Below are 25,348 nucleotides of genomic sequence, written 5' to 3' on the forward strand. Positions count from 1 at the left end.
AGAAAGGTAGCCCTTGATAGTGCCCAGAGCAGAGCCCTGCTGGGCAAGAGAAAGAAGGAAGAGAAGAACCTCAGAAAGAGGGGCAGCAAGAGGATCCACAGCCTTTGCTGTGCACCATGCCACAAATCTGTTTCACCTGCAGGCGTATACCGACTTTGTGGAGGGACGCCTGGCTGCCAGAATGACGTTACAGACTTCAGGAGGCAAGTCAAATGGCCTCAACTGTCGCCGGTCAATCACCAAGCATGGAGGTGGAGACTGGACAGGTTCAGGTGGAGGACCGTCCCCTGCTGCTGCGACAGAAGGTGCTCCTGAAGAGGCAGACAAATCGGGGGATCGACTGACATACTGAGTAGCTCTGGATACCTGGACCTTCGTGCCCAGTCCGGAGCCACAAGGATGACTTGGGCCCGGTCGCGCTTGATCTTCTTCAGCACTCTGGGCAGAAGTGGTATAGGCGGAAAGGCGTACAGTAGACCGCAACTCCACTCGCGACGAAAAGCGTCTCCGAGCGAGTGCCGCCTTGGAAATTCCAACGCGCAGAACTGATGACATTGCGCGTTCTCTTCGGTGGCGAATAGATCTAACCAAGGCTCTCCCCATTGCTGAAAGAGGCCTTGCGCCACGTCCGAGTTCAGATGCCATTCGTGATCCACCATGCACCGACGGCTGAGCTCGTCCGCCCTGGCGTTCGGAGAACCTGCCAGGTGTTGAGCCACCAGGGTCACGCCCTGGCGTTCCAGCCATTTACTAGAGGCGAAGACCCTCCTGGCAAAGGGTCCACGACCCCACCCCGCCCTGTTTGTTGCAGTACCACATGGCGGTGGTGTTGTCCGTGAACACCTGCACTACACTCCCCCGGACAGAGGGGAGGAATGCTTTCAGTGCTAGACGAATCGCCCGTAACTCAAACAGGTTGATGTGGAGCCGGGCCTCCTCCGGAGACCAGAGGCCTCTGATCTCTGCCTCTCCCATGTGGCCTCCCCAGCCCTGGAGGGACGCATCCGTCACAACTACGTGCTCCGGTTGGGGAAGGGAGAGGGATCTGCCGCTGACCCAATCGCGGTCCGTGAGCCACCACTGCAGCTGTCTCGCAGTGCCCTCCGAGATCAAGACGTGGTCGGATAGGTTGCCCTGATGCTGGGCCCACTGAAACTTCAGGTCCCACTGCAGAGCCCGCATCCGCCACCTGGCGTGATGCACCAGCAGGATGCAGGAGGCCATCAGCCCCAGAAGCCGCAGCGTCAACCTGACCGAGACCCGGGATAACGGCCGAAAGATGGGAATCAGAGCCTGAATATCCCGGACCCGCTGTTCGGGTGGATAAACCCGAAACCGCGCCGAGTCGAGAACCGCTCCGATGAAAAGGAGCGTCTGAGAGGGGCGCAGGTGTGACTTCGGCACATTGATGGAGAACCCCAGCCGGTGCAGGAGATCTGCCGTAGTCTGGAGGTGGCTGACGACTGTCTGGGGCGAGCCCGCCTTCAACAACCAGTCATCGAGGTAGGGGAAGACTGAAACCCCTAACCTGCGCAGATGAGCTGCGACCACCGCCATCACCTTTGTGAAAAAAGTAAAGTCCACATTTGTAAAGCGCACAATCACCTGTAAGGGTCTCTAGGCGCTGGGGGCCGTCGGGAAGATTAAGCGAGCAATTGCCCAGAGTGCTGGGCTAACCTGCCGCCGGAGCCGGGGATCGAACCGTGGTCCCCAGATTCCAGCGTCAGTCGCCCTGGCCGCGGCGCCACACCTCTTCCTACCCCGTGGGGCGCTGGTAAGGCCGAAGGGGAGCACGGTATACTGAAAGTGCTCGTGGCCAACCGTGAACCGCAGGTAGCGCCGGTGGGCCGGCAGGACGGGGATGTGGAAATAAGCGTCCTGCAAGTCCAACGCTACCATCCAGTCTCCTGGGTCCAGGGCAGCTAAGACCTGAGCCAGTGTCAGCATCTTGAACTTCTCCTTCCGGAGGAAGCCGTTGACGTTCCTTAGGTCCAAGATAGGGCGTAGGCCCCCTTTGCCCTTCTTGGGTACCAGAAAGTAGTGGGAGTAGCAACCACACCCTACTTCTGGCCCAGGAACGCGCTCGATGGCCCCCTTGGCCAAGAGGGCCGTAACTTCCTCCTGCAGAAGTCGCAAATGATCCCCCGATACACGGTGGTTCTGCGGTTGCATGGCTGGAGGAGTCGCCTCAAAGGGGAGGGAGTAGCCCCTTCGGACGATCTGCTGCACCCACCTGTCCGAAGTGACGGTGCGCCAGTGGAGGTGATGATGGCGAACCCTGCCCCCCACTGGCGTCACATGGGCCTGAAAGCACGGACTAGGAGGGTTTTGAGGCAGATGCTGCGGGGGAAGGTGTGGACTGACCTCGCCGTTGTCCCCGACCGCCGGGACGGCGGTTCCCACGGCCGCCACCGCGTTGGGTATTACCTTGCGGAGCGTGGCTGGCAGCACGTGTGGGTACACCCCTTCCGTGGCCACGAAAGGAGTGAAAGGCGCAGATTGCTGGCGTGGGGCCGAGAGGCCCAAGGACTTGGCCGTAGCCCTGGAGTCCTTAAAGCGCTCAAGCGCATGGTCTGCCTTGTCGCCAAAGAGGCGACGGCCATCAAACGGCATGTCCATCAGTGTGTTTTGGACATCGGCCGAAAAGTTGGCGGACCTCAACCAGGCGTGGCGTCTGACCGCCACCGTCGTTGCCATCGCTCTACCTAGTGAGTCTGTGGTATCCAGCCCACACTGGATAGAATATGTGGCTGCATCCCGGCCCTCCACAAGGGCTTGGCCGAGTTTGGCCCGTACCTCCAACAGACACTCTGGCAGCACTTCCGCAACCATATCCCACAGAGAGTGGGTGTAGCGGCCCAAGAGGCATGCGGTGTTGGAAGACCGCTGTCCCAGACTAAGGGACGAGAAGATCTTTTTGCCGTACTGCTCGTACCTCTTGGATTCTCTGTCCGGCGCCGCCGACGGGAATGCGGTTTGGGAATTGGAGGCCTGGATGACCAGGCTCTCGGGGGTGGGATGGGTGGACAGGAAACATGGGTCGCCCGGGGCTGGGCGGTGGCGTCTGGCCACGTTCCTATCTACGGGCGAACCCGTAGCGGGCTTGGACCAAGTGCCCAGAAGAACGTCGGTCAAGGCCTCATTAAACGGCAGCAGAGGCTCGGCCGAGCTTGACTGCGGTTTAAGGACCTCAGTGAGGAGATTAGTCCTCACGGCCACGACGGGGAGCTCAAGGCCCAAGGCCTTGGCAGCCCTCATCAACACCACACTGTAGGTTGCCCCCTCCTCCGAAGCCACGGTAGGAGGGGAGACAAAACCAGTGTCTGGAGAGGTGTCCAGGCCACTGGCCTCCCCAAGGTCTCCCGCCCAGTCCGCATGAGACTGACACTCTCGGGTCAGAGGGTCCTCAGACCCCTCCCAATCCCCTTCATCACCCATCTCCTGATACTCAGGGTTTTCAATTAATGGGGCCTGTTCATAGAAGTAAAACTCCCCAGACGACGTCTGGAGCGGCGCCCATCGGGGCCGTCCCGATGTCGGAACAGGAACGAAGGGGGCATCGGGGACGGCGCCGGCCGAGGACGGCGCCGGAGGCGACACCTGATGGTCCGACGCCGGGGAGGTCGTAAGGTCCACCGGCGACGACCCAGATCCCAAAGAAGGCCTAGTGGGGTCCCGCGGCGCCGGGCCCGAAGGCACCGGCGGCTTCGGGATTGCGGAGCCTTGCGGCGCCGGGCCCGAAGGCGTCGGCGGCGAAGCCCCCGACCCGCTAGAGGCCCCAGACGGGTCCGCTGGGCCCGAAGGCGCCGCGGAGCCCGTCGGAGGAGAGAGTTTCCTCATGGCCATGAGGAAGCGTTCGATCTCCTCCAGCGCCGCGTTTAGCCCAGGGACCGGAGGGTGTGGGGCTGGACGCGGCGCCCGCGACTCCGACGGAGCCGCGTGGGTGGTGTCACCCGAACCCCCGGCCGCATCGCGCGAGCGTCGGGGGGAGACCGAAGAGCGATGACGCCTCTTGGACTTCTTGTGCTTCTTACCTGACGATGACTTCGACCCGGAGGAGTGCGGCCTACTCTCAGAACTGTGATGGCTCCGAGCCCGCGACCTGTCCCTCGACCTCCCGTGGGACCGGGACCTCTCGCGGCGCGGGACCGACTGCCTGAGTTCGAGTCGCCTGCGGGACCGCTCCCGCCTGGCTTTCGAAGAGAGGGCCTGGCAGTCGGAGCAGGCCTTGTCGTCAACGCCTAGACAAGTTAGACACAGGTGATGAGGATCCGTGACCGACATCGCGCAGTCGCAATCCTCGCAGTGTTTAAAGCCAGGCATCCCTACGGCACCGCTCGGAGTCGTAAGACTTCGGGAAAAGATCAAAAAATTATCCAAAAAGTTAGTCAAAAATTGACTACGGGTTACTGCTTTTTCCAGATCTGCGCATGCTGGCGCGGAAAAAAGAAGAACTGACGTCAGCCCGCGGAGGCGGCGTCTTTGTACTCCGACGACGTCATCACGGCGCCCACAACGCCGACGACGGACGCGGAGCCGCAGACAACGCCTACCGACGCGCAAGGGAACTGCTACGCAAAAATTTCCGGATCCAGTCTGACGCCTGGGGATATTCTAAGGTAAGGATATGTGTACCTTAAATTGGACCCTTGTATCCTCTGACTGTTCTTTTTTCTCTGTTCATGAAAGATTTGCTCAATAAAATTTGCCTGAGATTAAAAAAACAATAGTGCCTTGTATAGGTGAGGATAGATGGCCATGAAGTGGTCTGGCAGAGGCCCAACACCAGAATTTCCCTAGCCAAAGCTGTAGTGGCTGCTTTGGCTTGCTACAGGAGATAATGCATCAATGTAAGGTACATTGCTGAACTGCACCTCTCCCCTTTCCACTGATCAATCTGATAAAGAGTTGGTTAGCATCTTGGTTCTCTTTAATCTGATCTATATAGAAAATAAGGGATCGTTTTGGATCCAACCGATGAGGCCTCTCCTCGTTAGCAGGATGTAGTAGAGAAAAGAAAGCATGGAGGAGGATGGGCTGCCCTACATGGAAGGGTGAAACCACTTTTGAACGAAAGGATGAGCTAGTCCTGGGCATCAACGTATCCAGGAAAAAGGTGGTATACAGCAACTGCATCTGACAGCACATGTAGTTCGCAGGCCCAGTGTGCAGAAGTGTTCGCTGATGAGGAACACTGTCTTAAAGGTTAACAACCCCAAAGAACAGCTGGGCATTGGTTTAGAGGTTCAGCACATCAAGAATGTAATGATCACATTAAGGTCAGACAGTGGCATTAAAATGAGCATCAGAAGGAACGTATATGTAAACCTTCTCAAAAAAAGCTTCGCAATCGATGACTTAAACAAGGAGGGCGGATTGGTTAAGCATAGAAAGGTTGAAAGGGCCAATAAGTAGCTTTTAGCAGTGGCCACAGCAAGACCTTGCTGGGCTTACTCTGAAGCGGACTGACCTAAGGGGCTCACCCTAAACCTCATACTTCAATCCACCAGCCAGGACAGACCCATTTGGTAGATGGGTGATACATGGCCACATTTCACACCACTACCTCTGCCAGCAGGTGATTCCGATCAATCTCCACATCAATCTCCACAAAAGAAGGCGTTGGAGATTTGGATGAAGAACCATTCCCTGTGGCAGCTGGAGAGGATTGCAGATACACAGATTCCACAGTTTGGAGCATCAGATCCTTTGAGTCCAGCATGAGACTATCAAGATAAGCTTAGCTTCATGACATGACATTCATCAGAAATTGGGGAAGCATTGGAAGAGGCAGCACCACATGAAGGAGATCGGAGTTCCACAGAAGGCGAAATGTATCCAAGACACACCAAGGAACAAAATGCTCAACACTGAGCATTGTGGGAAGGGGGCCACACCATCCATCAAAGGCACACATCACTGGGCGAATACACTTTGAAACGTCTAGTGGTCAGCTAGATGACACTCGCTGAGCTTGTCCGTCCTGGTGCTGAGGGAGCACGCTAGGTGACATCCCTTTGGGGGAATCTCTTGAATGTCTACATCTCTAGAGTCTAAGCGCCTCCTGGCACAGCAAACATGACCTTAGTCTGCCTGGACTGTTACAGTACTACAAAGAGGTTGTGTTATCCATCAAAACTTGAAAAGGTTTGCACCTGATGGAGGTAGAAAGGGTATGAGGGCCTCCTGGATGGCATGCGCCTTCAAGAGGCTTATATGGTACTTATGCTTCAGTGGAGACCAGAAGACTCTGGTCTCCATCTCCTCCAGGTGATCTCCCCAGCCCAGAGACGATACATTCGTCACCACTGTTAGCTCTCCATGGGGAAAAGAAAGTGGTCTGCCACATGTCAAGTTGATTTACATCATTTATTATTGAAGTTCCCATACTGTCTTGTTCGAAATAGGACTGTTGTTTGAGCGATACCCTCACTGCTGCAGGTACTGAAGGTAAAGTCTTCAATGCGGCTTCTTCATGTCACAAAATACATGAGCATCAGCAGGATGCACGAGGTCAGGAGAGTCAAACCATCAGAGCGATCTGTGCTGGAACACAGAACTGAGCTTGAACCATTGGGATCATTTTGAGAATGTTCTGGACTCACTGCAGTGGTGGAAAGAATTTGAAAGCCACAGTGTCGAGAATAGTCCCTTTAAAGGGAATCCTTTTCAATGTCTGGAGATTAAACTTTGTTTTTTTGATGGATAACCCAGAGGAGGTTCCAGGAAATTCCTCTTTCTGTATGGTCATCTTCAAGTTTTTTGACTGATGCTGCTGGTTTATCGAATCAGAGTGAACTTAAGCCTGCTAACCAGCTCTCAGTGCCATTGCCCTGATGCTAAAAAATGTATGTTGAAGTGGAGTATATACCCCACTGATATAAGCTAACTCACCTATAAGTCCTTGGTAAATCTTACCAAGGGTACCCAGGGCATGTAAGTTAGAGGGTCATTCCAGGAATTGCAGCCCTGGTTGAGTCACCCTGGGCCTGGGACTGACACTGGTAAAATGAAACTCCAAGTCTATCACAGACTGGAAAAGCAGTTTTTGACAGTTAAAGCAATGGCAAAGCAAGTCTCCCTCTGCAATATGTGTAAGTCACCTCCTAAGGCAGGCCTACTGAGCCTACCGTTCATGGGTGCAGCATATTTCACAGGCAGAACATGTAATTTACAGGTTCTAACAGTAAAAATTAGAAACTGTTGTTTTTACTGTGAAAAGACTTGGTCGCCCCTTGTGCTAACTCCTGAACAGTGGGACCAAAGTTAAAACTCAAAAAAATCAAACAACTTGTCACATTAAGCTCGACTTTATACTCAAGTAAAAATTAATGTAACTTGTTGTGATGTGCAGCTTTTACAAAGTTGCCATTTTGGTGCCTTTAGTCTCCTGTGCCCTTAACAGCTGCAGATGGGGTCTTCCCCCAAGACAGCTTCCTGCCCTCCTGGGGAGACATTCTAATGACTCCCAAGAAAGGATACAATAGGGGCCTGCACAAGAAAGGTGTTACCTCCCTCATGCAGGAATTCAAACGGTGCTGACCCAAAAGGCAAGCTTCAAAGGAGAATCCACCCATGAAGGGCAAATGGGAAACACTTGGGAGAAAGGCTGCTCAATTGTCTAGGTTGACAGGCTGGCACTAGGCACTAGGCACTGGGATGGGGAAACCAGTTGCAAACCCGTTTTTTCAGGGGCATGTAGCCCTCTTGCTAGCCACAGCTCTAGGATGGGCCATGGGTGCTCAGGACACAAAGAGGGTTTCTGCCATGTTGGAAGTGGGCAGAATGGTGCATCTTGGAATAGTCAGATACCACACTTCGCAGGAATTGGTCATCGGGAGGAAGGGAACTGGGTAGCCATTGGCCACCAACCGCATCTTATCCTGAGGGCATTTTCGGAGCAAAAGAAGGGCACACCTGGCATACCGAACTTAGATCATGACTGGACTGGAAGAAATACTGAAGAAGGACTGCTCTGCTGCACCAAGGACCAAGCTAAGAGACGCTGCACCGGTGTGAACTGTACCTGCTGAATTTGGTGGCTAGCAAAGGAGAAAGGACTGTGCCTGCTGTGCCCTGCTCGTGAAGGAGTCCTCTCCGGAGCCCAGCCAAAGCAAGAGACTCCAAAGTCAGTTGGCTGGCCTCCTGTCCGCAGCACAGGGCTACAGCAGTTGAAGATGCTAGGACAAGTTGGTAGCCCCGAATTTTCACACCGCCGCCAACCCACGCTGTGCAGCACTAGAGACAAGAACCTGACACTCTAAGTTGCCGTTGTCGGAGTGCAGCTTAGTCTTCCGGAAGAAGAGTTATGACCCAGCGAAGGATTTGGCTATGACGGCGATAACGGACGACTGGTAGCCCAGTTGCGACTGGACTTATACCAGGATGAGAAGACTTCCATGGACGTCAGAACAGCCTCACCCCCGTGGACCGCAAAATAGCCGCAGGAAGGCTCTGGACCTTCCACCCCCTCCTCCAATCAAGTTAATCGCATCCACAGCATCACTGAGCACCTTTAGCATCCTGTATTCCCTACATCAGGGCCACTTCCATAAATACCTAGAGCAAAGGATTAAAGTGCTTGGAACTACTTCCCCTGCAGAGGTAATGTTTTCCGATTACCTTAAAGGTCCCCCTGACTGGCTCACTGCCGAAATAGGTTGCCCAAAGTAACTCTAACCGACGGCAATACAATGAGCCAAAGTTTTTTGATCCAAGTGTAAACATTTGTTGAATTGGCCAATGCTTGTTAGCAGTTGAGGAAAAAGGTGCATATTTACTATGCCTTGTAAAATCTGTATCTACGGAACCCACCAGTGTTTTTTTTTCATTTTGGCATCCAAAATATATAAAAATCTGCTCGAGTTTTATTAATTGGTGTTGGATTTCTTGAGTGACTCAGTTATTGTTTCTCCCATTGCTTTGGTGCTGGTTAAATGCTTGTTGCACAAGTTACTACTTGTGTAACGATATATCTGTAAGAGACATTAGTTAGTATTAGATTCCTTACCTTAGAATATCCCCAGGCGTCAGACTGGATCCGGAAATTTTTGCGTAGCAGTACCCTTGCGCGTCGGTAGGCGTCGTCTGCGGCTCCGCGTGCGTCGTCGGCGTCGTGGGCGCCGTGATGACGTCGTCGGAGTACTTAGACGCCGCCTCCGCTTGCTGACGTCAGTTCTTAGACACAGCTTTTCCGCGCCAGAAACGCAGAGCCATGTTAAAAACCAACACTGGTGCCATTGAAACTAGGGCCCTGAAAGGGGATAACCCTAACCCTAGATATCGGTCCGCAGAACGGGGAGGATGGGTGGGTCGGTAAGGAATCTAATACTAACTAATGTCTCTTACAGATAGATCGTTACACAAGTAGTAACTTGTGCATCTGAAAGAGACACGTTAGTATTAGATTCCTTACCTTAGAATGGATACCCCAGCAATACCAACCCCGGTGGTGGGTCTGCGAACCAATAATCACACCAGAAAGTCCTGGAGGACGGAACGGCCAAAGAAGCCATCCCTCCGGACTTGGCTGTCCAGGCAGTAGTGTCGTGCAAACGTGTGCAGCGAGGCCCACGTAGCTGCCTGGCAAATGTCCTGCAAGGGCACTCCCCTGCCCAGGGCAGTGGTAGTCGCCGTGGCTCGGGTAGAATGAGCCCGCAATCCAACAGGGGGCTCCTTTCTAGCCAAGGAGTAGCATGCCTGGATACACAAGATGATCCACCGGGAGATGGTCCTCTTGTGCACCGCTTTCCCCTTCTTAGCGCCCACGTAACCAACAAAGAGTTGGGTCATCCACCCGGAACAGGCGTGGGCGATCCAAGTAAAATGAGAGCGCACGTTTTGGGGCCAGACGGTGGAGCCGCTTTTCCTCTTTAGAGGGATGCGGTGGCGGAAAGAAGGTTGGCAAGGTGATAGACTGTCCGATGTGGAAGGCCGTGACAACCTTGGGCAGGAAAGAAGGCTTAGTACGCAGCACCACTTTGTCCGGATGGACAGAAAGGAAAGGTGGAGTACAAGAAAGGGCCTGGAGCTCACTCACTCTCCTGGCAGAGGTGATGGCAACCAGGAAAGCAGTCTTCAAAGTCAGAAGGCGAAGAAGACAGTTGTGAAGTGGCTCAAAGGGAGCGCACATCAGAAACGTAAGAACCAGGTTCAAGTCCCACTGAGACATCACAAACGGAACAGGAGGAAATGTGTGAGTGATGCCCTTTAGAAATCTATTTACAATAGGGGACTTGAACAAAGAAGGTTGATCAGGCAGCCTCAGAAAGGCCGAAAGGGCAGAAAGGTAGCCCTTGATAGTGCCCAGAGCAGAGCCCTGCTGGGCAAGAGAAAGAAGGAAGAGAAGAACCTCAGAAAGAGGGGCAGCAAGGGGATCCACAGCCTTTGCTGTGCACCATGCCACAAATCTGTTTCACCTGCAGGCGTATACCGACTTTGTGGAGGGACGCCTGGCTGCCAGAATGACGTTACAGACTTCAGGAGGCAAGTCAAATGGCCTCAACTGTCGCCGGTCAATCACCAAGCATGGAGGTGGAGACTGGATAGGTTCGGGTGGAGGACTGTCCCCTGCTGCTGCGACAGAAGGTCCCCCTGAAGAGGCAGACAAACCGGGGGATCGACTGACATACTGAGTAGCTCTGGATACCTGGACCTTCGTGCCCAGTCCGGAGCCACAAGGATGACTTGGGCCCGGTCGCGCTTGATCTTCTTCAGCACTCTGGGCAGAAGTGGTATAGGCGGAAAGGCGTACAGTAGACCGCAACTCCACTCGCGTCGAAAAGCGTCTCCGAGCGAGTGCCGCCTTGGAAATTCCAACGCGCAGAACTGATGACATTGCGCGTTCTCTTCGGTGGCGAATAGATCTAACCAAGGCTCTTCCCATTGCTGAAAGAAGCCTTGCGCCACGTCCGAGTTCAGACGCCATTCGTGATCCTCACGAATCCCTCCTCCGCTCGACCTCCTCCGGCGTCGCGTTGAGCCCAGGGACCGTAGGGTATGGGGCTGGACGCGGCGCCCGTGACTCCGACGGAGCCGCGTGGGCGGTGTCACCCGAACCCCCGGCCGCATCGCGCGAGCGTCGGGGGGAGTCCGAGGAGCGATGACGCCGCTTGGACTTCTTGTGCCGCTTACCTGACGACGACTTCGACCCGGAGGAGTGTGGCCCACTCTCAGAGCTGTGGAGGCTCCGGGCCCGCGACCTGTCCCTCGACCTCCCATGGGATCGGGACCTCTCGCGGCGCGGGACCGACTGCCGGAGTTCGAGTCGCCTACGGGACCCCTCCCGCCTGGCTTTCGAAGAGAGGGCCCGGCAGTCGGAGCAGGCCTCGTCGTCGTGGTCGACGCCCAAACACGACAAACACACGCGGTGAGGATCCGTGACCGACATCAGCCGGTCGCAATCGTCGCAATGCTTGAAGCCGGGCATCCCTATCGGCACCGTTTCGGAGTCGAGAGACTCGAAATAGTAATCAAAAAGGATCAAAAAGTTTAGTCAAAATTGACTACGGTTACTGCTTTTTCCAGATCTGCGCTTGCTGGCGCGGAAAAAAGAAGAACTGACGTCAGCACGCGGAGGCGGCGTCTAAGTACTCCGATGACGTCATCACGGCGCCCACGACGCCGACGACGGACGCGGAGCCGCAGACGACGCCTACCGACGCGCAAGGGTACTGCTACGCAAAAATTTCCGGATCCAGTCTGACGCCTGGGGATATTCTAAGGTAAGGAATCTAATACTAACGTGTCTCTTTCAGATACTGATCTGCACCTGGTGACCCAAATATTTCATGAACCACCCCACACCAGAGTCTTACGTTACAGGCAGTGTCCAGTAAGATGAATCCAAACTCATTTCTAACCACTCTTCTGGATAAGGAGTCCAGAATGATTGATGCTTTTGGCAATTGCATGTTTTTCTGCCACCAGTCTAGCACTGCAGTCCATAAATGCAGTTTGGCTGCTGTGTTGCTACACACATGAACTTTGAGATGTGGCTAGTGAGATCTTGCTGGTAGTCCCGGACAATTTTACAGACTTCTATGGCCCAGATGATACTTGATGGACAGGATGCGGTCAAGCTTGTTAAATGCACAGGCTTGGATATTATGGACTGCCTGTGAAGGGCAGTCGGTATCAAAGTTGTCCGTCATAGACACGTGTGAATGTGATCCACATTAAAAAAGATGGAGGGCTGAGTTCTATCCTGCGCACTGAATCAGACTGCCTTCCAGCAGATGGACACATTCAAAATGCTCATGCTGTCCCAGATCATGTTTCCCTTGACCAAGGCAAATTGTTGATGTCCACTGACTTGTAGGATGTGTTTTTATATACACTTCTTGAAGTCCCATTGGCATTATCTGTGGTTCAAGGTAGACCAAAAGCATATTCAGTTTGCTCTGCTTCCCTTCATCCTCACCAGTGCCCTAAGGTGATGGTGGTGGTCGCTGCCCATTTTCAAAGTTTAGGGATACTGTTACTACTGGCTGCTTACGGTGGCTCCCCACAGAAAGCCGTAGACCACCTCTAGACACAGGATCACTATAACTATAAACAAGATGAAGTCCCACCTGATTCCTTTGCAGAAGCTTCCATTCATTGTGTTGAACAAGTATAGAGAACAGGGCCTTTCCGCCAATGGAAGCAGTCCAGGATGTTTGGGGTATGTTCCTGAATTTTCAGGCTAGGTTCTGTATCATGGTCAAACTGGCTTGGAGTGTTCTGGGCCTGTTAGTCCGGTTCATCTTACTTCCCCATCGGCTATGTGAGGTGGCATATGCATGCTCTGCATTGAAATTTAAAGTTCCAACGGGTACAGCATCAATGCAATTTTGCAGACGCCAGCTAAACATGCAGTTGTGCAATCCATCACTCTGCCAGTGTTCTTTGCTCCCTCTCACCCTTCAACAGAGCGTTTAACAGAAAGAGAGCTACCCAAGGTAAGTAACTTGTTCAGCAAGACACTTGGTAAAGGTGTAGAGGAGTGGCCCATGTGGCCCTAGCTTCATCATTTGGCCTTTTGTGTGAACCGGAGACCGCAACAGATCCATGGGGACACAGGAATTACCTGAAAGTTGCACCATAGACTAGTTGAAGGCCTCAACCTGCAGCAGAGCCGACAATAGCTGGGAAATTCAAAGCATATCAGCTCCAATTGTAGTATGGAATTAGTCAGATCATGGCGGCTGAGTTGTATACTAGGAACGCTGACTGCAAACCTCTCGCTAGAGCACGCGTGTCAGGTAGGGGTGGATTCCCCCTTAGTTTTCTTGTGCGTGCGTCAAGACTTGTCTTTTGGTTTCGACTTGGAGGACAGCAACCAGGCCAGGGACCGAGAGGGCTCGGGACTTTGAGTAGGAAAGTCCTTGCTTCTTGTGTTTTGCAAGTTTGGAGTCTTGCTTGGAACATTAGCACCAAAGGCAGACGAACAGCAGATCCATGATCTGCATCATTTTTCTGCAGGCGAAACATGGTTGAATGTCTTTGTGGTGGACATTTTCCCCATGAACAATGTTGTAAGAAGATTTTGGTGAGTCTCTATAGAGCAACGAAAAGTGTAGGAGCTGAGCTCTGGATCCTAGTTGAAGGGCACATACTATAACGAATTGGCACCAGCATACATGGGTAGCACCTTCATTCGGATATGTTGGCACTTTCGGACATGGGGTGAAGCCGCTGCAGACTCTGAGGTCACCATCTGTCGATGCAAGGAAGCAGCTGTAGGAGAACATTTCTGGATCCAGTCTGGAGCCGATGGAATTCAAAAGTGAGGCACCTGGAGGTACCAGTATCCATCAGAACTAAACACTATGACTTTTGCATTGCACACTGTATTTATTTGTATTTAATATATTACCCTATTCTTTTCTGTTATTTTAGTGCATCTTAAAGAGAGACCAATAAGTACCAAAAACAAACATTCATACAGTGAAATATAGTTATAAGCTTCTGTATGCCTATCATAACAAAATCCTTCAAGGGTCACTACTGTTTTATTGTGTTAACGGACGTATGCTTGAGGCAATTGCATGTGCATAAAAACTGCAAGGAAACCACTTACACCCTCACCAACTTCTTCACCTTATTGCAAAGTCACACCAACTACACTCACAGGTTTATTTTACATTATTTACTGAATTTGTGGATGGCTATTGTGTGAATGTACCACATCAAGCTCATTGACTCTAGACATTGTTGTATATGGCGGGGCTTTCATGTGACAAAGCATGTTGCCTGAAAAACAGGTCTGACTACATATAAATACGATAGCTTTTATCATTAGCAACTGCGTAGGTCCTAGAAAGGTAGCTATTTGAATGGTAAATCTAACAAATGTGTGCTCAATCATGTTCTCTACAAAATCCATCTTTGTATGATTTGTAGGCAAACACTGCAGAATAGACGATAAGTAATCAATTAATAGTGTGTATTGACTTTAGGGTGCAAGTGTGGGGCACCATCTATCATCAGCTGCAGATAATACAGTCTCAGACACATTTCTCTTATTCCTAGCACTCCCTTGTCTAACAGAACACAACTTACTGGGGAAGAAGTTATTGCCATCTCAACTTTTCTCCAAAAAGGGTGTGACGTGGGGGACCCTGACTCGGGCCCCCCTGGTATGCCTATTCATGTATCTCCTCTCTCTACACAGCACACAGACGCGTGGAAGACTGCCGACGTCATATGCAGTCCGGTGACAGACACTGATGAACCCTGTTTCTTTAAGTGGGCGGATCCGGATGTGGGACCGGCCCTCTTCGACAAGGTAAAACCCACCCCTGAAACCAGACAGGTGTGTGTTACACCCGGAGGAGGAGGAGAGAGGCGTGAGGCGAGCGAAGACGGTGAGGAGTGGAGACTGCGAGAGGACGGATCGGAGTGGAGAAGGTGCGAGGAGGAGGACTGGAAGAAGAACGAGGACGCAGCCGAGTGGAGAGGGACTGAGGAGCAGAGCGGGAGAGGAGACCCGATGGACCAGGAAGGTCAGAGAGCCAGAGAAGCATCGGAGGAGGTGGAGAGAGACTACAGCGACAAGCCAGGAGGCCAGCGTGAAGGCGCATCGCCCAGCCACGCTTCCCGGGAAGTGTGGCTAGGACCGGTACGGTCACGTTTCCTGGGTTGGGCGGGACGTAGACGGGACACACCCCACTGACCATAACCGTGCACGTAAACCCCCTGATCTCCTCACTTTACACATCACGGATAGCAGGGTACTTATTTGCACAAGTGTTCCATCACCGACCCCCCCCCCTTGATACCAGGTAGCGGACAGCCCATTAATATTGGTCTCCCTTTTGTTTATATTGCATCGGAAACCGGCACGTGTGCCAAGACGGCGGAAGCCAGGACTACGCCTCCCACAAGACATCGGGAGCTAAGAAGACGGGGACTGGAATGGGAGGCGACGGAGGACGCAGCGAATCCCCTTCCTTATTACCGCGTCCCAGTACAAAAGAGAAGACTGTATAAATCAATAAAACCGGCTTTACCCACTATCCAGGTGTCCGTGGATCTGTTTGGTAACCCTCCCGAAACCCCACAAAGGGTTAGTTTCCTCTGAAGGCTAGGTGGATCTACCGGGTGTGACTTAAATAATATTGGGTTGAAAAACCCAACATAGTCAATCCAACTCCTATGTTTCAGTCAGTTCTTATTAGCATTTTTACTAAAGATTAACCACAATTAAAAATGTAATCAGAACATAAAATATTGACACAAGGGCTAGCTGGAGGGTGCAGTAAATGACCATCTAGATGAACAAACAATCCTAGCTTGAAACATAACAGTGCTTCAATTCTTACCTTCCAATTCAAATCAGGGTTGTCCGTCTGTTGTTTAAAGTGCCTGTCAAGTAAGGGAAAATAAACTGGATCAAGAAAAACTGGTTTGCTGGTTCTGCACGCCACATGAATATCCTTTCAGTCAACCAAATCCAGGAATACATTTTGTAGTAATTTATGTTTAAAGGAGGAAATCTGCATTGCCAAATGGTGAATGGGTCAAAGTGTTTAATACTTTGTTCACTGGACGCACAAGCAATGCTGCCTAAAGCTAAATCAATACCTCATTAAGGAAGAGAAAACTAGTGACAGCATTAATGCTAACAATGACATTTGTGTAGATTGGCTACTGATATACAAATCTACACAGCAAGATTCTAACAGGTTCACTTCACATTATTGTCAACTTGTCTGAAGGTGGTAGATTTCTTACCAGGAAAGAAATTTGAAAGGCCTTTAGTTGCTAAGCACAAAGTATATAAAGTTAAAACTAGGCAGTTGAAAAATTACAGAAACGTTGGTTCTGCTACTTCAGAAACTTAAAATGACCCAGCATGTTTTGATTCATGGACGATTTGTTTGTACACCAAAACATACACAACTTGTACACTTTAAAAAAAAAACGTTATTTACCATTTTAGTACGTTACAGCGATACAAACATGAGCACTGACTGTCATTGTCAATGTGACAAGTAAAAAAAGAAAATGAAGGAATAAATTGACATTTGTAAATAAAGCCCCAGTAGAATGTCTACGCCATCAAGAGGAGAATGTTCGCCTCCAACAGCCCAACCCTCAGTTCTCGCATAAAAAGGGCAATTCTCAACAAATGCACGTAATCAAGACGGACAACCTCGGCAGATTGCATAGAGACATTTGGAAACAGGTTATTGAGGTACACAAGCCCATTATCCAGCTCCGTTCGGGACTATACCTTGTTCGAGTTGAGAGCCAGTAGTTTGGTGTGTAGCCCCCGTGTAAGTCCTGAAAGGCCCCCAGATGTCTTCGGGACGTGAGGAGCGTGGCAATTTGGTAGAGTAAACTTCGCTATTGGTGTTGCAGAATGCCAGGCTGTTCAGCCAACTTTGTAACATTGGAACTGTTTTGCGGACCCAGTGAAGCGTGATTTCCCTTTTGGCCAGCAGCAAACTAAGGGAGGTGAACCTACGAAGTCCTTTGGGGAAGTTAACCACATAGCCTAGTAAAGCAATCTCAGGCATGGGGACAAGAGTCAATTCAGTCATGTCTCCTAGTGTCCCGTGTACAGCCTTCCAATATGATTGTATTTTGGGACATGTCCATATGAGATGGGCGAAGTCAGCTTATGGAGCATTACATTTACGACAGTTGTGCGGTCTGGACTGGTCAAGCCTGTGAGATCTGGCCGGGGTGACGTATATTCTACTAAGAAATTTAAAATGGAGCAGTTTGTCTCAGCTGTTTAAAGAGACTTCTTTCGTTACTGTACAGCATTTGAACCATTGGTCGTCTGTGATGGTGCGCCCTAGGTCATCTTCCCAGTCTTTGCGGATCTTGTCGTCAGTGACCGGAATGATGTCTGAGCTCGCCTTGTATAGCTTAGATACGAGGTGAATCCCTCCCTGATTCTCGATAACCGTGGAGAGTGGGGTGAACAAGACTGGTTCGGGGGGAAAACCAGGCAGAGAGGCCCGCAGTGCAGAACGGATTCATTCCATCACAAAGCGATCCATGAACGTGTCGTGGCTGAAGCGTTTCTCGTCTACCACAGAGAAGACATGCCCATTAGGGAACATGTCCCCGATGTTAGTGATGTCAAATTTGATCAATGTGCACTGCACCAGTCTCTCCCCAGTGATCAGCAGCCAGAGGGCATTGGGGATGGGTAAAGCCGATGAATATAGCGTAGAGGTGCCTGTGATCCGCCTCAGTTTTTCCCAAGCCCAACTCGTGGTAGAGACCGTCTATATATCGGTAGGGTCTCTGGGTATGCCCTTAGGTAACACTGTCGTGAGCTTCTCAGGCAGTACAAAGTCAGCTTTGGGACAGAGAAATTGGATCCTAGCATCTGGGTGGAAACAAGCAAAGGAGTAGCTACATTGAGCCACTAAATAGTAACTGAAAGTCGGGCACACCAAACCCCCCTCTTTCCACTTGCCAACGCACGCGGGGCTGTTTGCCCCTCCCAGACCAATCTGATAAGATGTGAGCATAATGTTAAATGTTAAAAAGGAACAGTTCAGCAGAAGTATGGGGATGTTATTAAAAACCTATAAAAATTTTGGGGAGCACAATCATCTTGATAATTGCTACTCTGCCAGCGATGGATAGCGGCGATCGCAGCCATCTCTCCACCTGAGCCTCGAGGGAGTTGATTGCTTGACCATAATTGAGGCGGAGAATATGAGCTGTGTCCAAATGGATATGAATGCCCAAATACTTAGAGTCAGTGCACGATTCAAGGGGGAATTCACACTCCCACTGCAGCGTGCTCGTGGTTAAGGGGAAATAACTGTCTAGCGACAGTTGATGCCCAGGCCAGAATGCTGTCCAAATCTGATTATTTCCCTAATGCACAAGTTACTTACCTTCGGTAACAATATATATTTAAGAAACAGTAGTTAGTGTTAGATTCCTTACCTTAGAATATCCCCAGGCGTCAGACTGGATCCGGAAAGTTTTGCGTAGCAGTACCCCTGCGCGTCGGTAGGCGTCGGCTGTGGCTCCGCGTCCGTCGTCGTCGGCGCCGGGATGACGTCGGAGTACTTAGACACCGCCCTCGCGCGCTGACGTCAGTTCTTAGACACAGCTTTTCCGCGCCAGAAACACAGAGCCATGATAAAAATCACACTGGTGCCATTGAAACTAGGGCCCTGAAAGGGGATGACCTTAACCCTAGATATCAGTTCGCAGAACGGGGAGGATAGGTGGGGCGGTAAGGAATCTAACACCAACTACTGTTTCTTACAGACATATCGTTACCGAAGGTAAGTGACTCGTGCATCTGAAAGAAACAGGTTAGTATTATATTCCTTACCTTATAATAGATACCCCAGCAATACCAACCCCGGTGGTGGGTCTGCGAACCAATGATCACACCAGAAAGTCCTGGAGAACAGAACGGCCGAAAAAGCCATCTCTCCGGACTTGGCTGTCCAGGCAGTAGTGTTTAGCGAACGTGTGCAGCGAGGCCCACGTAGCTGCCTGACAGATGTCCTGCAAGGGGACTCCCCGACCCAGGGCAGTAGTAGCTGCCGTGGCCAGAGTGGAATGGGCACGCAGCATCACAGAAGGCTCCTTTTTAGCCAGTGAATAACAAGCCTTTATGCAAAAAACGACCCATCGAGGAATGATTCGTTTGTGCACCGCCCGTCCTTCTTAGCGCCCACGTAACCAACAAAGAGCTGGTCGTCCACCCGGAACTGGCGTGTGCGGTCCAGATAGAACGAAAGCACACGTTTTGGGTCCAGGCGGTGGAGCCTCTCTTCCTCTTTCGAGGGATGCGGAGGCGGAAAGAAGGTGGGCAAGGTGATGGACTGCCCGCTGTGAAAGGCTGTAACCACTTGGGGCAGCAAAGAAGGACGCGTTCTTAAAACAACTTTGTCCAGATGGACAGAAAGAAAAGGAGGCTTAGAAGATAGAGCCTGGAGCTCACTCACTCTCCTGGCAGAGGTGATGGCAACCAGGAATGCAATCTTAAGAGTCAGAAGACGAAGAGAGCAATTGTGAAGTGGCTCGCAGGGAGTGCACATCAGATAGGTTAGTACAAGGTTCAAGTCCCACTGAGGCATCACGAAAGGAACAGGAGGAACCATGTGAGTGATGCCCTTCAAGAATCTATTTACAACAGGGGACTTGAAAAGAGAAGGCTGATATGGGTGCCTTAAGAAGGCTGAATGGCAGAGAGGTAGCCTTTGACAGTGCTCAGAGCAGAGCCCTGCTGGGCCAGAGAAAGAAGGAAGAGGAGAACCTCTGAAACGGGGGCAGAAAGGGGATCCACAGCCTTTGCTGTGCACTATGCCTCAAATCTGTTCCACCTGCAGGCATATACCGATTTTGTGGAGGGACGTCTGGCTGCCAGAATGACATCACAGACTTCAGGAGGCAAGTCAAAAGGCCTCAACTGTCGCCGCTCAATCTTCACGCATGGAGGTGGAGACTGGAGAGGTTCCGGTGGAGGACCGCCCCCCTGCTGCTGCGACAGAAGGTCCTCCTGAAGAGGCAGACAAATCGGGGGATCGACTGACATGCTGAGTAGCTCAGGATACCAGTATCTTCGTGCCCAGTCCGGAGCCACAAGGATGACTTGGGGCTCGGTCGCGCCTGATCTTCTTCAGCACTCAGGGCAGAAGTGGTATAGGCGGAAAGGCATACAACAGACTGCAGCTCCACTCGTGACGAACAGCGTCTCAGAGCGAGTGCCGCCTTGGAAATTCCAACACGCAGGACTGATGACATTGCGCGTTGTCTTAGGTGGTGAATAGATCTAACCAAGACTCTCCCCATCGCTGAAAGAGGCCTTGTGCCACGTCCGAGTTCAGACGCCATTCGTGATCCATCATGCACCGACAGCTGAGTTCGTCCGCCCTGGCTTACAGGGAACCTGCCAAGTGTTGAACCACAAGGGAGACGCCCTGGTTTTCGAGCCATTGCCAGAGGCGCAGAGCCTCCTGACAAAGGGTCCACGACCCCACCCCACCCTGTTTGTTGCAGTACCACATGGCGGTGGTGTTGTTCGTGAACAACTGCACTACACTTCCCCGGACAGAGGGAAGGAAGGCTTTCAGTGCAAGCCGGATCGCCTGCAGCTCCAGAAGGTTGATATGGAGCCGGGACTCCGCTGGAGAGCAGAGGCCTCTGACCTCCGCCTCTCCCATGTGGCCCCCCCAACCCAGGAGGGACGCATCCATCACAACTACGAGCTCCGGTTGGGTAGGAAGAGGGATCTGCCGCTGACCCAGTCGCGGTCCGTGAGCCACTGCTGCAACTGTCTCGCAGTGCCCTCCGATATCAGGACGTGGTCGGACCTGTTGCCCTGATGCTGGGCCACTGAAACTTCAGGTCCCACTGCAGAGCAAGCATCCGCCACCTGGCGTGATGCACCAGAAGGATGCATGAGGCCATCAGCCCCAGAAGCCGCAGCTTCAACTTGACCGAGACTCTGGATAAAGGCTGAAAGATCGGAATAAGAGCCTGAATATCCCGTACACGCTGTTTGGGAGAATAAACCCAAAACTGCGCCAAATCCAGAACTGCTCCAATAAGAGGAGCTTCTGAGAGGGACACAGGTGTGACTGCGGCACATTGATGGAGGACCCCAGCAGGTGCAGGAAGTTGGCCGTAGTATGGAGGTGGCTGACGACCTTCAACAACCAGTCGTCGAGATAGGGGAAAGACTGACACCCCTAATCTGCGCAGATGAGCTGCGACCACCGCCATCACTTTCGTGAACACCCGAGGGGCGCTGGTAAGGCCAAAGGGGAGCACAGTAAACTGAAAGTGCTCGTGGCCTACCGTGAACCGCAGATAACGCCGGTGGGCCGGCAGGACGGGGATGTGAAAATATTCGTCCTGCAAGTCCAACACTACCATCCAGTCTCCAGGGTCTAGGGCAGCTAAGACCTGAGCCAAAGTCAGCATCTTGAACTTCTCCTTCCGGAGGAAGTCGTTGACGTTCAGCAGGTCCAAGATAGGGCGTAGGTCCCCTTTGCCCTTCTTGGGAACCAGAAAGTAGTGGGGGTAACACCCACACCCTACTTCTGGCCAGGAACGCGCTCGATGGCCCCCTTGGCCAAGAGGGCAGGAACTTCCTCTTGCAGAAGTTGCAAGTGATCCCCCAACACACGCTGGTACTGCGGTGGCATGGCTGGGGGGGGTCGCCTCGAACGGGAGGGAGTAGCCCCTTCGGACGATTTGCAGCACCCACCAGTCCGATGTGATGGTGCGCCAGAGGAGGAGGTGATGGCGAACCCTGCCCCCCACTGGCGTCAAATGGGCCTGAAAGCTCGGACTAGGAAGGCTTTGAGGCAGATGCTGTGGGGATGGATGTGACTGGCCTTGCCGCTGTCCTCTAGCACCGCCAAGGTGGTTACCACGTCCACCGTCGCGCTGGATGTTAGTTTGCGGCCCGTGGCAGGCAGGACGTGAAGGGGCGTCCCTTCCTTGGCCACGAAAGGAGCGAAAGGCAGAAGTTTGCTGGCGCTGGCCCGACAGGCCCAAGGGACTTGGCCGTAGCCCTGGAGTCCTTGAAACGCTCAAGCGCACTGTCTGCCTTGTCGCCAAAGAGGTGACGGCCATCAAACGGCAGGTCCATGAGGGTGTTCTGGACATCAGCCGAAAAGTTGGCGGACCTCAGCCAGGCGTGACGGCGAATCGCCACCGCGTTGAAATCGCCCTGCCCAGGGAGTCCGTGGTATCCAGCCCACATCGAACAGAGTACCGGGCTGCATCTCGCCCTTCTGCAAGAGCTTGAGCGAGTTTTGCCCGGGCCTCCTCCGGGCAACCCGGCAGCACGACCGCGACCGTGTCCCACAGAGAGTGGGTATAATGGCCCAAAAGGCAAGCGGTGTTGACCGACCGCAACCCCAAACTAAGTGAGGAGAACAGCTTCTTACCGAATTGCTCATACCTTTTGGATTCCCGATCAGGTGGAGCCGTTGGGAATGCGGTCTGGGAATTAGAGGCCTGGATGACCAGACTCTCGGGGGTGGGGTGGGTGGACAGGAAGCTAGGGTCGCCCGGGGCCGGGCGGTGGCATCTGGCCACATTCCGACCTACAGGGGGGCCTGTAGCGGGCCTGGACCAAGTGCCCAACAGAACGTCAGTAAGGGCCTCATTAAACAGCAGTAGAGGCTCCAAAGAGCTTGCCTGTGGTTTAAGGACCTCGGTGAGGTCAGTCATAAGGCCGCGACGGGGAGCTCAAGAGCCAAAGCCTCGGCCACCCTCGTCAACACCTCGCTGTAAGCAGCCCCCTTAACCGTAGCCACGGTAGGAGTGGAGACAAATCCAGTGTCGGGCGAAGTGTCCAGACCACTGGCCTCCCCTAGCTCAACTGCCCTGTCCAGATATGACTGGCACTCCTGTGCCAGAGGGTCCTCAGACCCCTCCCAATCCTCCTCGCCTCCCATCTACTCATAGTCAGGTGCAAAGGATGGGGCCGGATCATAGAAGAATAGCTCTTCTGCCGGCGTCTAATGCGGCGTCGAGCAACGCCGGTCCGACGCTGGATCCGGACCGAGGGGGGGACGGGGGACGATGTCGCCTGGGGACGGCGTCGAGGTCGACACCCTGGGAGTCGGCGCAGCGGAGGGGTCGTAAGGTCGACCAGCGGCGACCCTGATCCGAACCAAGATCCAGTGGGGCCCTGCAGCGTTGGGACCGAAGTCGCCGACGGCGCCGGGGCCGAAGCATCCGGCCCACTTGGGCTCCCAGACAGGGCCGCGGGGCCCGAAGGCGCCACAGCGGTAGCCGACGGAGGCGAGACGGACCTCATGGCCATGAGGAAGGCCTCGATCTCCTCTGGCGTCGCGTTCAGCCCAGGGACCGGTGGGTATGGGGCTGGCGGTGGCGGCTGCGGCTCCAGCGGAGTCGCCCGAACCCCAGGCCGCATCGCGCGAGCATCGGGGGGAGTCGGAAGAGTGATGAAGTCTCTTCGACTTCTTGTGCCTCTTACCTGAGGACTTGGAGCCCGACGAATGGTGTCGACTCGCCGAGCTGTGACAACTGTGGCCCCGCGACCAGTCCTTCGACCTCCTCCTCGACCTGGACCATGAACAACGCGGGGCCGACTGCCGGAGCTCGAGGCGCTTACAGAGGCGCTTACAGGACCGCTCCCGCCTAGCCTTCGATGTCAAAGCCCGGCAGTCGGGGCACGACTTGTCGTCGTGGTCGGCCCCAAGGCAATAAAGGCACCGACGGTGGGGGTCGGTAACCAACATCAGGCGGTGACAATCTGTACAGGGTTTGAAACCGGGCATCCCTAACGGCACCGAGAGTCAACCGACTCGAAAAGTGATCCAAAAGGGATCGAAAAAGTTAGTCAAAAAGTGACCAAGAAGTACTGCTTTTTCCGGATCTGCACTTGCTGGCACGGAAAAAAGAAGAACTGACGTGAGCGCGCGAGGGCGGCGTCTAAGTACTCCGACGACGTCATCCCGGCGCCAACGACGCGCAGGTGTACTGCTACGCAAAACTTTCCAGATCCAGTCTGACGCCTGGGGATATTCTAAGGTAAGGAATCTAACACTAACATGTTTCTTTCAGATAAGTGGTTCCAAGTTAACATGAGGTTCCCCTTACATAAAGAATAGCGCCATCTGCGTAGAGTAAGACCAAAAGAAGGCCAGTGTTGAATTCGAGGCTTCTCTGAGGTGCTTCTCCCGAAAATGTCGGATTAAGGTGTCCATGGCGAGAATGAATAATAATGGAGATGGGTGGGGCGGGGGTCAGCCTTGCCGAATACCGCGGGTAGAGAAAAGGTTCGGGAGAGTGGACGGTTAAGACGAAGTCTCGCTGTGCGGCGGCTGCATAATAATTCAGTAGTGGCAATAAATCCCTGAGGCATTCCCATGCGGCGCATGACACAAAAAAGGGGCACTCTAGGGAGTTGAATGCTTTTTCAGTGTCCAACAAAATGGCGTCCGCCGGGACCTCAGGATTAATCCTGTGTAGAATCGAAAATAGCGTCCTAAGATTCAGTGAAGTGGATTGATGAGGGACAAAGCCGGTTTGGGCGGGGGAGATAATGAATTCCATCAGGAGAGACAAGTTAATAGCGAGAACCTTGGCTAGAATTTTATAATCTAAATTGGACAGGGGTCGATATGACCCATATAGAGACGGGTTCCTGCCAGGTTTGGGAAGGAGTATAATGACAGCCTCACGAAGGGTGGGGTGTAGGGTTTGCCTTTCAAGGGCTTCTGCATATACCTCAATCAGTTGAGGCGCCCGTAGGTCTGTATATGACTTATAAAAATCCCCTGTAAAGCCGTCCAGACCAGGGGCCGAGGAGCCTCTAAGGACCGTGATGTCACTGATGACCTTGTCCTCTGAGATCGGTTCGGCCAAGAATTCCTGCATATTCTTCTCTTGACAGGTATGCTTCCTGCTAGACAGGTATGCTTCCTGCGCAGTGCAGTCACGTTCTACTCTAGAAGTGTATAGTGAGGTATAATAGTTGAGGAGTTTGTTACAGATCTCCGAGGTGTCTGTGAGTATCTGGTCAATGGAAGACCTCAAGATATAAGCTTTGCTGTACGGGGGCGAAGTATCTGCGCTAGCACCTGGTCTGGCTGCTCACCTTCGCCATAGCGACGTGCAGTGTAATATTTACCCAAAAAGAGTATCTCTTGGTCTGCAGTCTCCCTATATTCAGTGAGGAAGGCAGGCTGGTGCTTGGTCGCTTCTGGGTTGGAGCTGTGTATTATGTCGCTATCAATATCCCTCAGGTGTCGTTCCAGTTGAGAGTGTGTCGCTCGTAGATCCTTTAGTACCCTGGCATGCTTGGCAATGGAGACACCCCTTATGTATTCCTTGCACCCTTCCCACAGAACTGCCCAGGAGTCGACCGAGCCAGTATTGATGG

General features: G+C 52.8%; 1 protein-coding gene across 2 annotated transcripts in view; it reads right to left on the reverse strand.

Moving 5' to 3' along the window:
• The window catches only part of DNAJC13 (DnaJ heat shock protein family (Hsp40) member C13), a 1,517,524-nt gene that overhangs the window by 165,821 nt on the left and 1,326,355 nt on the right, over window positions 1-25,348 (reverse strand). For both annotated transcript variants that reach the window (XM_078663869.1, XM_078663868.1), the window contains one exon: window positions 15,807-15,849. In XM_078663869.1, coding sequence (XP_078519995.1) covers window positions 15,807-15,849 — 43 coding nt within the window. The remainder of the gene's footprint in view (window positions 1-15,806; window positions 15,850-25,348) is intronic.

This window comes from Lissotriton helveticus, chromosome 10 (genome assembly GCF_964261635.1).
Source record: "Lissotriton helveticus chromosome 10, aLisHel1.1, whole genome shotgun sequence".
NCBI lineage: Eukaryota > Metazoa > Chordata > Amphibia > Caudata > Salamandridae > Lissotriton > Lissotriton helveticus.